The sequence below is a fragment of the Chelonia mydas genome, chromosome 8 (assembly GCF_015237465.2).
Source record: "Chelonia mydas isolate rCheMyd1 chromosome 8, rCheMyd1.pri.v2, whole genome shotgun sequence".
Lineage (NCBI taxonomy): Eukaryota > Metazoa > Chordata > Testudines > Cheloniidae > Chelonia > Chelonia mydas.
Window position 1 is genome coordinate 105,987,371 of NC_057854.1, and position 15,398 is coordinate 106,002,768.

Here is a 15,398-nt window from a genome sequence, read left to right on the forward strand (position 1 = left end):
AGCACTCCCAAGTGCCCTTCTCTAGTCCACTTCTTTCAGAGACTTTTATTAAGTCACCTGCTGTGCTGTCTGGTCTGCCACATCTGCAGGGAGTTTCACTTCTCTCTGCCTCCTTTCCTTTCCAGACCACTAAAGAACACAGGACCTATTACAGATCCTGGGGCGCCACGATGAAAACTGAACATATCATCCCACTGTTTCCTGTCTCCTTCACAGATCCTGATCCCTCACTTTGCCTCTCAGCCCATGACATCTTAGCTTCTTAGTAGCCTCTTGCCAGGGACTTTGTCAAAATCTAAATTATGTTAACTAGTTTGCTCTTCTATCCACTACTTTATTAACACTCAAATTCTAATAGCGCAGTGAGTCATGGTTTTCCTCTGCACAAATCAAGCTAGTTAGATCAAATCATATAATCTTCAGGTGTTTTATTATACTATTTTTAATCATCATTTTGACTTGTTTAGCAGGCACAGATGTGAGGCTTACTGGTCTGCAATTCCCTGGATCACCCTTGGAGCCTCTTTAAAATACAGATGCAATATCTTGCCACCTTCCAAATCTCTGCTACAGCAGCTGCATTTTAAATTCATTTGTCCCAAATCCCAAAAAGCTGCCTGGTCAAGGTGTCAGCTCTGTAAATACGTCCACCTGCTTCTTCTCCATGCCTGCCCCACATGCCTCGCAGGCTGCTCACTTTGTTCCCACTGCCCCACAGCGTTCTCCCTCAGACTCACCTGGTTCCTGGCCTGGGCAGGCGTCCCAATGGGGAACCCTAGCCGGAGAACCATGCAGGGAGCTTTGGAGATGATCCGCACCACATAGAATGAGGAAGGAGCTGGATCCTCAGAGCTGGAAGAGGAGTTAGTCACTGACTGGGCAGCAGGGAGAATGGTCTAACCAGGCAGCATGGCCTTGGCAGAGCTCTTGCTGCTCTGGAGCCCAATGCAGAGTGGATGCTCCTTCCCCAGCTGCGAGGTCAGAGAGTTTCCTGCTTTGGGCGAGCTGCAAGCTGGGTTTGGAGTCATTCAGTGATTTCCACTGCAAATGGGCAGCAGAGACAGAACCAGCGCTGGGGTCAGCCAGGAGGAGCCAAACAGGCCCTGCTAGCAGGGATCAGCCTGGACTATTTCCATTGCACAGCACAAGAGGAGTGCAGACAGCTGCTGAGTCAGATGCACTCCAGGGCCCCAACAAGAGAGGACAGAGTACTGCCGTGGGGGTTACAGCTGAAAGGCTTCCTGGCAAGAGGAGGGGCTGTCTTATGCAGATGGGGCAGAAAGGGGGCCAGGAGCAGAGAGGGGAAGAGGGCTCTGGCAGCCCACGGAAGGGGGGGAATGTGGCACACCTGAATGGCAGTTCCAATAGCCCATCAGCCATGGTGTTAGTGTGCAAAAGGAACCTTGACTCCTTCCCCACCCCTGCCAGGCTCTCTATGGAGCACAGCGGAAGCAGCACCCTGCAGTACAAGGAGCCTCTCACCTGGGCATCAGTTTGACATAGGAGTAGCCTTCCACCAGCACAAAGCTGCTCCAGTCCCGCAGCAGGGAGGTGAGCGCTGAGTGGGAGATGCGGCACTGGATGGTGCTGTACCGGCCATTGTTGCCTGGTGTGTGCAGGTGCTTTGGGACGGGTCTGTGGAACACACCAGCGAGTCACTAGCCCAGCCCTCCTGTCTGCTCCCAGCATGGCCCAAGAAGGGCCCCTGCAGAGCCCCTGGCCCACTCACCCTCCCTCACGAGCCTGGGCAGGATCAACCTGCCCCCACCCCATACACACACACAAAACGGCTGCCACCAACTCCTCTCCTGCTGTGCTGTCTGGCTCTGCCACCTCTACAGGGAGTTCCACTGTCACAGGAATCCTGCTCTCTCCCTAGGCTGATCTGCTACCTCCGCTTCTGTACAACGGAGATAGCATTACCTACCTGCTTCCCAGGGACCTAAGGGGTAAGCCTTTGATCAGGGCTGGGGATTAGCCACACTGATCCTAACAGGGCGCCCTCCCCTCCTTGGCTTCAGATGATGTCAGGGTGGGCAGCAAGCCAGCTGCTGACTGCACTGTGTCCATATGGGCCAACGGAGCTTCGCAGTCGCCTGCCATAATGTCAGGACATCCGGAGTGAGATTCCCAACTGGCCCCGCTCCTGGAGGCTCTGGCTCTCCAGAGGTTCCTGGCCCTGGGCTCTGCCTGAGGCGGGAATCAGAGCAGACTCCTGCAGTGTTTTATGGAAATGAGGGCCATTGTGAACTGGTAGCCCCTTTCTCAGCAGGGCACAACAGGCTGTACCTGTCCTTTGATACCCCTGGAAGAGGCCACAGCCCCACTATACTGAGCCCTGGGCTACACCAGAGTTAGGCTGACGTAAGGCAGCTTATGCTGCCCTAACTATGTAAACATCTACACTAAAATGTCGCTCCCGCTGACGTAACTCGCCCACTACGTGACTTAACTCCACCTCCGCAAGAGGCTTAGGTCAGCGTAGTTAGGTCGACCCAGTGTCAGCGTAGACACTGCCTTGCTTACATCAACCATTGCCGCCTTTCAGAAGCCGTCCCATGATGCCCCACACTGACTGTACAATCGGTGCAAGTGCTCCTGGGCAGGAGACGCACCACTGACACACGGAGCGTAGGGTGGACATGCACAAGTGATTCAATTCCTGCGGCGCTGTACATCCGTATAACTTAGGTTGACATAATTTTGTCGTGTAGACACACCCAGAGCTTCCCCAGCCCGCAGGGAGGCCTACTGAGCCACAGGGTGAAATTCCAACTGGGAGGCCCACAGGAGACCCTGCAATCAGATTCTCCAGCAGAGACAAACCCCGAGGGCACCCCACACTCCCAGGAGCTGCCTCTCTTCTCCCCTCCCCCTCCAGCCAGGATGCCTTCCCAGCCTGCAGAGGGTTAATGCACAAACAGCAGGGTCTCCTCCGGCTAATGGGCCTTCCCATGCCTGAGAGCCAAGCCTATTACTACCTGCGCTGTGCAGCAAGCAGCCACCTTCCCAGGGCCCTCCTGTGCCCTGAGTAATCCTGCGTAGCCCCCTTCCATCAGCGAGGCAGCTCCTGCAGACTCTGGCTGCAGAGCCAGGCTCCCGCTGTCCCTAGGGCTGCTTTCCTACCCACTGCGACTCATCCAGGTCATGGCTGCCCTAGCCCCACCACGGACATACGTGTCATGCTCCAGCATGAGGACAATCCGATGCATGTGCAGCCACCGCTGCCAGAAATTAGCATCCATGGAGAGAATGGGCTTCCAGTAGGAGGCAAACTGTGAATGGCTGCAGTCAGAGCCGCTGTGCTGCAGGGACAGCACCTGAGAGACAGAGAGAAAGAACTGGGGTTACAGAGGTCAGCAGCAAGCTGTTGGTTTCCCCACGGAGAAGGTCCAAGCCTCCCCGGAGTCTGAGCCACGCAGGCACCTAGCAGGCGGGCTGAAGAGCATTACATTGTCTCTGGGGAGAAGTAATGCTTTCAGCTGCATAACTGAGCGATGCAGCCCCTGACAGCCAGCATGGGCTTCCACACAGATGGGAAGGTATCCCTAGACGCACCACGGCAGGCTGAGCCTGCGACACTCCTGCCCTCTCTAGTTGGAGTGCACCTGGCGCACACACTGCATGCTTGCTGGAGAACACTCTGCACATTGCCTAGAATGGGAAACCTGCTATTCACCCCAGGGACTTTCCAGCAGCAGCTGCTGGAGCAGACACCCTAAGCTGGCACCCTGGAGTGCGTAATGCTTGGGAAAGGACATCAGGGAAGGGCCGGTTCACACAGCATCACGCGGAAGTGGAGCAGTGCAACTGTTAGCAAGGAGAACAGCCTGTGGGCCGTCCCTGTGAGGCACAGTTACCACAGCAGCCACCCGCATGGATCAGCCATCTGACACCAGGATTCCGAACAGAAGGGCACCTGTTCCCAGGGCTCTCAGGAAAGGGGGAGGTGGCATACCGGGGTGGTGGAGCCTGGTGGGATGTAGAAAAGGGGCACTCCGTTCTTAGTGCTCTCAGGGATGGTGAAGTGCTCTGGAACGGTGTCAAAAGACTGCAGGTGAACTAGCATCTGATCGGTCTGGTTGATGCTGCAAGACAAAAGCTACTGTTAACTCTCCAGGGCGCTCCCAGCCAATCGAGCATTCAGAGCTGTGCTGTAAGGCCAGCTGGGGGCATGTCCTTGGGGGAAGGAGGATTCCCCCATGCCCGGCAAAGGACACACTAGAGGGAACCCGAAAGCAGCAGCCCACCCCCCAGGCAAGAGAGCTCAGCGACAGCAAGGAAAGTTAGGAAAGGGCTCGGCCAAGTCCTTCCCTCACAGGTACAGCAGGCAGGGAACAACTGCGCAGAACAGGGGTAGATGCCTCTGCAGAGCTCGGGAACACTGGGCAGATGCCCACAAGTCATCTGGGATCGGCCACACACCCCACCTACCTGAGAATCACCCACAACTCTGACCTTCAGAGCAAGGCAGCATTGCAGGGTGGTGCCAACCTCACTGGGCACACATCCCCTGCTCACTGCCCAGCCCCTCCCAATGCCTGGGGTCTGGTTAGAGACAGCAAACAGACCAGGGAACGCAGCACTGTCGGCCCTGGGAATCCTACTGCCTAGGACACAAGCCAGTTCAAGTCCCTCTTCCCAATCGTGTCACCACAACTGGCGTTCCTCTTCAGGCCACCCCCACTGGGGGGCTCAGGTGAGCAGCGAAAGGGGGCGCAGAGGCATCCTGGAGCCAGCAGGTCCTGGGGTCAGACTATGAGAGCGGCAGGGAATGGCCAGGCTCACCTCTGCAGCGTGTTCCAGAAGCGACGGATCACTGTAGTGCGGTACAGGCTGGTGATAGGCTTCCTCATGGTGCAGCTGATATCATGCAGGATGTCATAGCTGCCCTCCATTGTCACCTCCACCCAGGTACTGCGCTTGGAGGGGTCCAGGGGCCATCCCGCCACAGCCAGGTATTCTATCCGCATGTTGTGTTTCCACAGCAAGACCAGCTTCACCTCCAGCTGGGAGCCGCCTGCGTGGGGGGAGAGCAGGGCAGTGAGGGGCTGCGGTCAAGCTCATCCCCCACGCCATGACCCAGCAGCATCACCTCTTGCCCCCAGACGCAAGCGTCACCTGACATGGGGCCCGTGAACAGGTACGATGATTCCCAGAATCCTTTGGGTGGGATGGTCCCTCTGCTCCATGGGGTCAGGGCTGAACTCAGCACCCCCAACCTGCCCTAAGCACAATGCACCCAGGCTCTGCTCTGACTCCCCAGTGATGGGGACTCCACAACACCCCCCGGCAGCTTGTTCTGGCAGCTGGGTGGGCCATCCAGCTAAATGAGCCCCCTCCTACTTACCCCGGCCTTTCCCTTCAGCCACCGCAGCCTGTTCTGCACCCCACAGCACGGGAGCACAAGTGGGCCCAGGCCCACTCAAATACCACTCTGAACTGGCAGAGGCCACTCTGCCCTGTACACGTGTCTTCCTACCCCCAAACTGGGGAACTGTTTTGAAATGCACACGCTGCTGTGTGCGTGTCACAGACATGCACTTGGCCTTTGGAATGAAAGGCCAGTTCCTAGGGCAGGCTCAGACCCGCCAAGCAGAGCTCTGTCTCCTGCACAAATGAGCTTTCCCCTTGTGAAGGAAGTTCCATGGTGCCAGAGGAGCAGAGTGGTCAGCCAGAGGCTTCATCCTGGAGCTCTGGGCTCTCAGACATGCTGGGCTAGGCCATGGAGCACTATGCACACTAGGACCAAGACCCTGCCCCTAACTCAGCAGTCTATAGGCAGCCAATGCAGAGTGTTCAACAGATGTGGTTTGCTCACGGTATCCCGTACTGGTGAGGAGACATGCTGCGGCACTCGGTACCAGCTGGAGTTCCCTGAGGGCTGACAGCCTTCATGTCACACTGGTCCCATCTCTCCCCAGACATGCCTGCCCCAAAGTGAACAAGCCAGCCTGCCCCATGGGCTGTTCTCAAAAGTCCTTCAGCTCTTTGGGGCCTGCTCCAAGCGCTCCATTCCCTCACTTGCCAGAGTGATGGCAGCGCCCAAGGAGGGCCTAGCTGGGCCAGGGGAGCAAAACACCCATCCCACACATTAGCCTATGGATGCAGCCCAATCGAACGGGTCATCGCACTGCCGACTCATTCACTCACTCCCCGGCTAGGTCCTCAGTGCTTCACTGCTAGCAGGGCTTCTCAAACCTTTCCTTGGCGAGTGGCTGGAGATGCTAAGCCACCAAAGGAGGTGAGTCACCGGTCAGAAGCCAATCATCCCAACCAGACCTGATGCAGTGCTGCCTGCCTGAGTCTGCAGCCAGCCTCAGTTTCCTCCGCACAGAGCTACCCAGTGCAAGGGTGACATTAACTAGACTCTGGTCAGCAGCAGAGCAGCTGCCCAGAACCACACCCACAGCAGTGACACCAATGAGAAAGAGTCTGGTCAGCTGCATTCTGCTGCTGCCTAATAGTGAGGCATCCTTCTCCTTTGCGGAGCCTGTGCTGATTACACCGTCAGTCCAATTTTCCAACCATTTTATAATTCTATTTTAAAAATTGTTGTTCCAACTAATTTACATAGTGCTAGTTTACATGCCAGAATTCCCAGGAACATCCTACGGGATGCAGATACATTTGCTGCCCTCTGAGCCTCTGGTATAGGTGTAGATTTTAAATAATAGATTGCAATTTTTTGTTAGCTCATATACTTCATTCTGAAGCTCTTTCAGTACACCGTCTGGCCCAGGTGACTTGTCTACTTTTGATACTTCAGGCCCTGACAGTGCTTCATCTTTACTGTCCAAGAAGAGCAGGTATCTCCTCAACATCTTCTGAGCTGAAGACTGATGCAAAGAAATAATTCAACTTTTCTGCTATGTCCTTATCCTCCTCAACTGCTCCCTTCACACCCGACTAAGCAAGCAGACATAATGATTCTCCTGCAGGCATCCTGTCTCTGCATATGCAAAACGATTTCTTGCTATTTGTGTTTGGCAGTCTGCTCTTCAAAAGTCCTGTTCTCACCCTAGTTTCCGCTGTACATTTCTCCTGCTGGAATTTATGCTTCTTTACTTAGCTTCACTAAAGCAAGATTTCCATTTTCTCTTTCTCTCTCTCTCTCTAGGTAGCACCAGGTACATTTATGGTGCTACTGAAATCCTGCCCATGTTATCATTTCTGCAGCCACTCACCTGGCTCTGCTGCAGCCACTGTGCTGGCAGGAGTGCAGGCAGCTTAGGTAACGTAAATACAGTGCTACCTGCTGGCAGCCACTCTCTTTGCATCAAGTGCTACTATTTGCACCTTCCTAGTCTGCAGCCTTGGTTCAGTACTTGTGCCCATATCAGATCTTGCACCGATGTCACCCATGGGGCACCCCCTCACCGTGTAGCTGCTCCCCACCTCTGAACTGCGGGTATCTCCACGCTGTGAGACAGGATTTGCCTAGCAGGCACACAAGCACCATGCAACTGCACAGGGCAATCCTGTGCACGTGCCATGGAGAACAAGGTTCTTCCTCAAGGCCATGGTTTCCTGTCCTCACCCCACTGAGGCTGGCCAGACTAAGGCTGTGTAACTGGAAATGGAGCCCCAAGTCACAGAACGGCATGGCGCAGGCAGGTCACCTTTGGTGATGTTGACCTCCCGGATGCTGTAGCCCTCACGCAGCCGGACAGAGACTATGCTCACGAGGTCTGCATGCACCTCCTTCTCAGTGTGCTTCTTCCTCCTCATGGCCAGAGCCGGGTTGCTGCTCGCGGACACCAGATGCTCGTTGAACAGTCTGTGCTGGGACACTGCAAACAACAACAGGCACATGGGTCACGCAGCTCCTCCACTCCCCAGCCTGCAGCAGGAGCCCAAGGCACTTGGGGAGTGGAGCTGTGGGACCCCTCCCTCCCAGTGACAGTACATCCCTCCAGGCTCGCTCAGGAAGGGGCAGGAGAGGCCTGCTGGTGCAGAGGAGCTATGTATCAGGGTGGGGGCCCAGCTTGAGCACATGATGTGACAGGCGTGATAATCAGGAGCAGCACAGCAGGGTTATGCATTTAATCAGACAGGAATGACAAGGCCGCTGCACTAATCCAGCTGCAAGCTTCTCAGGCAGGGATCCATTTCCCCTTGTCCCTAGGGAGTCTCATGCCTACCCCACGTGCTGTATAATGACCAGTTAGCAGGGCCCTGACAGCCTTCGCTGCAAAGTTTAACAACTAACAGCTTTTAAACAGCATCAGATGCCCACAGCACCTCTCCCTGCTTCCTTCAGGCCACACCCCCTCTGAACCAGCATGAGGAATCTTAACCACCCCCACGGACAGCAGGCACTTTCCAAGAACTGCTGATGCTTCCGAGCCTTAAGGCCAATTTTCAGTAGACGCAAACTGTCATGCCTCCCCCCGGCATCCTCAGTGGCAGCACCCACATGCTGGCATTGTGGCCATTTCTCTGGGGACCATAACCTTGTAAGCCAAGTTCCCATGTGCAGACATGGTCTGGATTTGCTCTGCAGAGCGCAGCCAACCAGGTCAGCGTTCAGAGAGCCTCCATGTGCAAAGGGGCCAGTAAGCGTTTCCTCACCCTCACTGTACTCCCGTGGCAGGAGGGATTGTGCTCAGGCTTCCACACACAATCCCCTTTGGGCACAGATCAAGTCCGGCTGGGTAAGCAAGCTGAGAGCAAGGGGCAGAAAGGCACGCTAGCACCCAACTCCCCAGCTAATGCTCCCTAAAGCACCATGCCCCAGGAAGGGAGCTACAGAGATTCCGCTCCAGCATCCAGTAGCGTTCAGAGCCTCGAGGCGGCCTAGAATTCTGCGGGCCTTGACCACATGCTCTGATCCACTGAGCAGCATGCTTTTAAGCTGTCCTCCCCAGACCCGAGCTCTCAGGGCTGTTGGAGAAAAGAGGACCACTCCCTTGCCTAGTGTGCACTTCAGTAGGTAGGAGGGGCTGGAAAAAGGCTCTCCCCACTGCCTTCCTCACCCACTGCTATTGGCAACAACCAGGAAAGGGAAGGGGACATTGATGTATCCAGTCCCCACTGCACGAAGGAATTCCAGGCCCCCCATCCGACAGAGCAGGACATACATGCTCTCCTCACCACAGTAATACTCTGGGTTCAGGGACTCCCCAGTGCGCAGGAAGGAGTACAGCAGGAAGGCCTTGTGATACACATTCAGGTCGAGGCTTAAGGGATCCAGCTCAGGGCAGGTGGACAGGTACGCACCAAAAGTTGCCATGGCAATAAATTTCATCAGTTCCACGTTGGGGACGTGGCCGAAACTGCAGTCATATGAGTAGACTCCGCCCACCTGAGAAGGAGCAGGAAAGAGATCCATGTGAGACAGAGCAAAGGAGGGGAGAGGAGAGAGACAAGCACAGGTAAGCTCCACTCCATCCTGCTAGGGGCGAGTGAGTATCAAACCCATTGACCCCAAACAGGGAGAGCGCATACCAGCGCACACAGCACGGTGCCCCCGCCGGGGGTCAGCGCCCCTGTCCTGGATTGGCATCCCCGTCCCCACTCCCCACCAGAGGTTAGCATCTCTCCATCCCCACCCCTAGCCCCAGACTGGCATACCTACAGACATAGTGCAGCACCCCACCCCCACCCTCCGCCTCAGACTGGCATACCAGCATACACGGTGCAGTCTGCAGTGCCCTCGCCGCCCCCACCCCAGGCATACCTGCACAAAGGAGCAGGCCACAGTGCTACTCCGCAGCTGGTTGAGCAGAGTCTCACACACAGCCACATCCGGGACGCTGGTCACACCATCTGTGATTATGATGATACCTGGGGGTAACAAGGCACCATTTCAGAGCACCATCCCCCATTTGTGATCAGACTCCCCACCCTACGCCCCCAGGGCACTCGCTGACTATTTGCATTACCACACCACAATGGGATCATGAAATGCTGCAACCCAGAGCTGCTGCCCTGAAGCCTTGCCCTTCCTCCATCGGAAGGGCCCAACATGACTCCTTGGGCATGCCCACCCTGAGTCCAGGGCTAGAGGGATACAGACTTCCAGGCCAGGCTCCCTGAAGCCCAGGAGGTGGAACTAACCTGCACCGGAGTTGGAAGGCAACAGCTGCAGTGCTAAGATCCCCTGTCGGATCATGCTGACAAGGCCAATGTCAGCAGTGACCATGGAGACACCCGGCTTCCTTCCAGAGGGTTCCTGTGTGGCACAAGAACTCTCCTGGCTGAGGAGTGACAAATCTACCTAGCAACAAGAAACCAACGAGATGCCATCAGCCACACTCTGACCCTGTTCCACTCACCCTGGAGTCTAACAGCCCCATACATTACCCCAGCCCTAGTGTGATTTACCCGGTCCTATGCTAACCTTTAATCTTCTAGCCCTTCTCAATCCCCTTAATGTGGCATTCCCCTGAGCTCTCACTCCTACTGGCCCCTGAGAATAAGGCTTCCACCTTACGGAGTTATATACCCAATATTCTGTCTGAGCAGAGCCTGGGCTTACTAGATCTCCCCATGGGGTGAGTAGAGGAGGTGATGCTGGGGCCACTAGACGTCTGCAGTCAGCACTAGGAGATGTATGGCTACACTGCAATTAGACCTGACAGCTGACTTGGTCTAGTGGGGCTCAGGCTGTGGGGCTGTTTCATTGCAGTGTACACTTCTGGGTTCGGGCTGCAGCCCAAATAGGGTCCCAGAGCTCAGACTGACAACCCAGCCGGGAAGTCTACGCTGCAAGGAAACAGCTGCACAGCCCAAACGCCAGTCAGCTGGCACAGGGCAGCCGCGGGTGTCTAACTGCAATGTGGACAGACCCTAACTCCTTCAATCTAGTGCAAGCTGCAGCTGTGCGACATCGCTCACCGCGCAGACCGAGGTCTCTCTTGCCGGGCATCTAAGAAAGGTAGGTCTCTTTTACTCTGTCTGGGGCACTGATCCTGGAGGCGCTCCGAGGACTCGGGTAGTAAACAAATGTGTACCTATGTGCTTAGATCTGTGCAAGCAGAACAAGTCCTGTTACAAAGACTAATACAAATGCTATCCAGTCTTTCCCGTCATTTGCCCAAAGGCTATTGTGGGTGAAAGAGAGTGTGTGGTCCTGGGGTACATAAATATTCGTCATGTAAAACCAAGAGCAGCCCTGGGCCCTTCTGGTCTGGGATGGTGTGGGACAGCTCTGCCAGCCTCATCCCATATAACTATTATTTTGTACTCTAGAACCAGGTAAGGGTAAAAAACCTCCCCAGGCACAATCAAAGGGCTGCTCTTGGCTGGGGAAAGATACATGATCAGCAAAAATTAAAATCCCTCAGTGAGCATCAATACCCCTTTAATTCATTGAATCCAATACAGTCATCAGTGTTTGCTGGCAAGGACACAGTCAACTGAAAATCTAGGCAACTTCAAAAAATAAAAAAAAATAAATTCCAATTCTAGCATATCCTCTGCTCCAGATCCTCCTGCCCAAGGCCACTGCCAGTTTCCGTGGTTTTACAACCAGTCAAATAAATCCAGCTGCTTAACTGTATAACCCCAAGCTAGGGTAAATATTTCCCACATGACCCCTCCCAAATACCTCTTGGTCCTGCTTATCTACTTTGGAAACCCCTCAGTCCACTTATCTCTGCAGCCATGTGCTGTTCTCTCAGCCACTGAACGAGGCTGTTCCTCAAAAAGGACAGACTCCCAGCTGAGGCTTATACAGCATGCCCATCTTAGTATAAGCCAGCATCCTATGAGCCCCTCCCAGAGGAGTGGCAGGGCAGGAAAGCAGCCCCAGAGAGCCTAGATCTCTCCTCCAGTCCATCCATCACCTCTGCCTGTCTCACCTGGGGCTTGAGTTCATACTGTTGTTGGAGCATCTCAGCCACTTTATTCTCAAAGGCACACAGCTGTGTGTAAATTTGCTGCAAGAAGGTCTCTCTCTTGGTCTCATCCAGCTGACAGCCTTGGAATAGCACCTGAGCCAGAGACACATGGGAAAGACATTACCTTAGGGTTTTAAACAGCTACCCATCACAGTGGTATCTGACCCACTGATCCAGACACACACATGCACTACCCTAAGGAAATGCAGGGGGAACACAAGAGATGGCAGGTAATTAAGTCATGACAAGAAAGGCCTCACACGAGCCACCTCTGTGTAGCGATCCTGGGAGCCACCACAACACGCACCTGTCAACCTCATTCGGGGGCAAGAGGTTCCTGCTGCCCTAGGAGTCAGGCAGAGGGAAAGGCACTGAACAGGAGGAAGTAGGGCTCCTTGTCCAAGCTCCTAGATGCCTCTAACTTCAGCCTAACATTCCTCAAGGCGGCACATTTGTTCTACTCTAACTCACATGCAGCCTGATCCAACTACCTGTTGATAATTGGCAGGATAAAGGAACAGCAGCCTGAAGCAAAAGAAAAAAAAATTAGGGTAGAGACTAGGGAAAAAGCCTGAGCAATTGGACAGTGAAGTCCACTGGTCAGGGAGGTGGGAGCCCAATCACAGCAGATAATCCACACCAGGTCAGAGACGATGCTCTTACCATTTATATTACAGCAGTACCCACAGGCCCCAGCCAGGATGAGGGCTCCATCATGCTGAGTGCTGCACAGACCCAGAGTAAGAGACAGTCCCTGCCCCAGAGAATTTGCAGGATGACAGGGAGGGGAACATGATGCAACACACATGCAGAGAGTTCAGGAGATGATCGGCACACAACTTGCTAGCTCCATTCTCCCCCCGGAGATGAGTAACAGACTGGGGGAGAGGGAAACAACTAGAATATGGACAATTTTATTTAGATGAGTTGCACATATATATACACCCTTCTCCTCCCCACCATATGCACAGGGATCCCCATCTGCCCCTCAGCCCAGGGCTAGTTTCTTGAAGGCCTCATGGAAGAAGTGGGTCTTGAGAAAGGATCTCAAGGAGGCCTTGCAGATGAATTCAATGTCACTACAGGAGATGCACTAGAACAAAGCACACAGACGGTTATGGGAGAACTGGACAAGCAAGCAGTCCAGGATGACATCAGTGACAGAGGGCTAATGGGAAGGACAGAGGGAGGCATCCTCCTTATGTTTATTACGGTCGTGCCTAGAGACTAACCAGGAGTGGGGCCCCGTTGTGCAAGTACTGTATAGACAGAGTAATAAGCAGTCCCTGCCCCAAGCAGCTTACATTCCAAACACACAGACAGAAGACAGAGGAAAGGGATAGAACACATCAGCAGGATGAGCAGAGCGATGGTCTGCAAATGGCATGGTAGCACCATGATTTTTGAGGGTTAAGGTTTTGCTGGGAAGCGATGAGCTACATGGGTGCCTTCTGGCCCCACCAACCAGAATTCAGTTGTTTAAACGGGAACTGCCCTTGCATGTGTGGTTTACAGAGGACCTGAGCTATGGTCCAATCTCACTAGGAAGCCACCCAAAAAAGTGAACTGAAGAGAGTTCAAGTCACATTGGGGCAAAAGATATCCTAGATGTACTTCCCTTAATTAATGGCAGGCTGCGGCCCACAGATCCCCTTCTTTGCTTGGCATTGCCCACATATGCCAAATCTCAGCCTCCTGTCCACAGATACACAATGAAGCTGTGCCCACACAAGAGGAGTTGCTCCTTTATGGTCTAGCATTGCACCAGACTACAGGCTCTCATGAAGCAAGACTACATCATCATATAGCAGTGCTCAGACAACTCCTGTCTCCGCTTCCCTAGGATCTCACCAGCAACCAGGGCAACAAAAAGTGCTCTCACACAAAGATGGGGGGAGGGGAAGGAGGTAGAACTTTACCTGGTGGGACTGCAGGCCAATGATGGAGGAATATGCTTGGATGGTGACAAAGATCTCTGGCTGGTAGGTAATTTCTGAACCAGGAATTCGGAAGGGTTTTAGCAATCCCACTAGGCATCGGGAAAGGGCATGAAACACCTCATCAAAAATGATCTCCCCCGTTGAGTCATCCTGCAGAAGTACAAACAGGAAATTTTAGCTGTTCCCCCTGATGTAATTGACAAGGGTCCCTAGCACATGGAGTTACACCATACAGCCTTCTAGAAATACTCTGCAGAGCCCCAGCACGGAGCGGAGAACACTCCTGGGCCAGCTCCTAGCAGGCAAAGCCCATGCACAGATAATCCCTGCAAAAGGGGCAGGATTTTCCTGTAGGGATTATCTGTGCATGGGTTTTGCCGGCTAGGAGCTGGCCCAGGAGTGGCAGCTGGCCAAGTGGCAGCCGCTGGCACACACTGCTTCTACTGGGAGCCAACCTCTCCTGGCACACAGAAGGGAGATGCATGCTGGGAGTAAGTGCACAGGAGGAAGCCCTTCCAGAACAGAGATGGCAGCAGGAGCTCCTTGTGGGCAGAGCCATGGGGTATACAGGAAGAGGCAGGGACGCATACACTTACCACGATGCCTGTGGACGGGCTCAGGTCGAGCTCAATCACAAAGCGGTACTGTCGTGCCAGGAAGGTGACCTGTGTGGAGGGCACTAGGAGATAGGGCCTAGGCCGGACAGACTCATGTGGCTGCCACCCATTTGGCAGGATGCTGAGAACATCCAGTTCATTATCTGACTTCACCTACAGGAGAAAAAAAACAGCAAGTGAGGGAAAGCCAGGCTTGCAGGGGAGCAAGAAAAAGAGGAGGGAAAAAAAAAAAAAAAAAAAGAACTGGGCTAAAGCCTTTCACAGGTTCCCAAGGAGCAGTAGTGGCCAAAAGTCCTACAGCTTCTCTCCTACTTGGCCAAACTGCCAATGCCAGAGGGCACTGATCAGCACACAGTGCCACCCTGCCTTCAAGCCTGGGCACGTGTACTCACCAGCTCTGACTCAGGCACAGCCCAAATGACTTGATGCAGGTGATTGAGGAACCAGGCTAGGCGCACGTTGCGGGAGATTCGATAGTCTTTCTTCATCAGGAGGAAGACCTGCCCTGCGTCTTCCACCTGCAGCAAAGGGGAACAAGTCACCATATCACTAGGGAGGAGACGACCAGAAAACACAACAGCTAAGCTGCTTATTTTTCTCCATTAACTAAAACCCTTCTACAGCTAAAAGTGCATATTTCTCATCTCTGCAGATACATACTGCTTCTCCATCCTCACCCACCCACCATGCCTCATCCTGAGCCAAAGCTGTAGGGTCTGGGTCAGGGACTGTGCTTTGGTAGACGTCCGTGCAGCTCCTTGCACAATAGGCCAAGGCTTTGGCGCCACTGTAACCCTGAACAGCGACAGTCACTGCAGGGCACCAACACCGTTCACTAGGGAGCCTGCACAGTTCAGGCAGACGCTGCAGCCAGCACAGGCTGTCCCCGCCAAACCTGCAACCAGACCCAGGACCAACCCCTCCCCCTCCACAGCACCAGGCTCAGACCTCAGGCCCCAGCCCACCTCCCCCTGACCAAGCTTCCCGCCCAGCAC

General features: G+C 54.3%; 1 protein-coding gene across 17 annotated transcripts in view; it reads right to left on the minus strand.

The window, feature by feature from the left end:
* The window catches only part of SZT2 (SZT2 subunit of KICSTOR complex), a 70,343-nt gene that overhangs the window by 53,970 nt on the left and 975 nt on the right, over nucleotides 1-15,398 (minus strand). For 14 of the 17 annotated variants that reach the window (XR_005226575.2, XR_005226576.2, XM_043552562.1 and 11 more), the window contains exons 2-14: nucleotides 14,796-14,921; nucleotides 14,383-14,556; nucleotides 13,766-13,936; nucleotides 11,808-11,939; nucleotides 10,063-10,222; nucleotides 9,683-9,789; nucleotides 9,097-9,307; nucleotides 7,623-7,793; nucleotides 4,789-5,020; nucleotides 3,959-4,088; nucleotides 3,178-3,320; nucleotides 1,483-1,635; nucleotides 738-852 (exon numbers count right to left, since the gene is read on the minus strand). Coding sequence is in view for 15 of the 17 variants with exons in the window: in XM_043552562.1 (XP_043408497.1) it covers nucleotides 738-852; nucleotides 1,483-1,635; nucleotides 3,178-3,320; nucleotides 3,959-4,088; nucleotides 4,789-5,020; nucleotides 7,623-7,793; nucleotides 9,097-9,307; nucleotides 9,683-9,789; nucleotides 10,063-10,222; nucleotides 11,808-11,939; nucleotides 13,766-13,936; nucleotides 14,383-14,556; nucleotides 14,796-14,921 (2,025 nt within the window). In the remaining 2 variants the exon portion in view is untranslated. Of the gene's footprint in view, nucleotides 1-737; nucleotides 853-1,482; nucleotides 1,636-3,177; nucleotides 3,321-3,958; nucleotides 4,089-4,788; nucleotides 5,021-7,622; nucleotides 7,794-9,083; nucleotides 9,308-9,682; nucleotides 9,790-10,062; nucleotides 10,223-11,807; nucleotides 11,940-12,153; nucleotides 12,290-13,765; nucleotides 13,937-14,382; nucleotides 14,557-14,795; nucleotides 14,922-15,088; nucleotides 15,321-15,398 lie in introns of those variants that run through there. The other 3 variants (XM_037907596.2, XM_037907603.2, XM_037907604.1) reach the window with 3 other exon arrangements.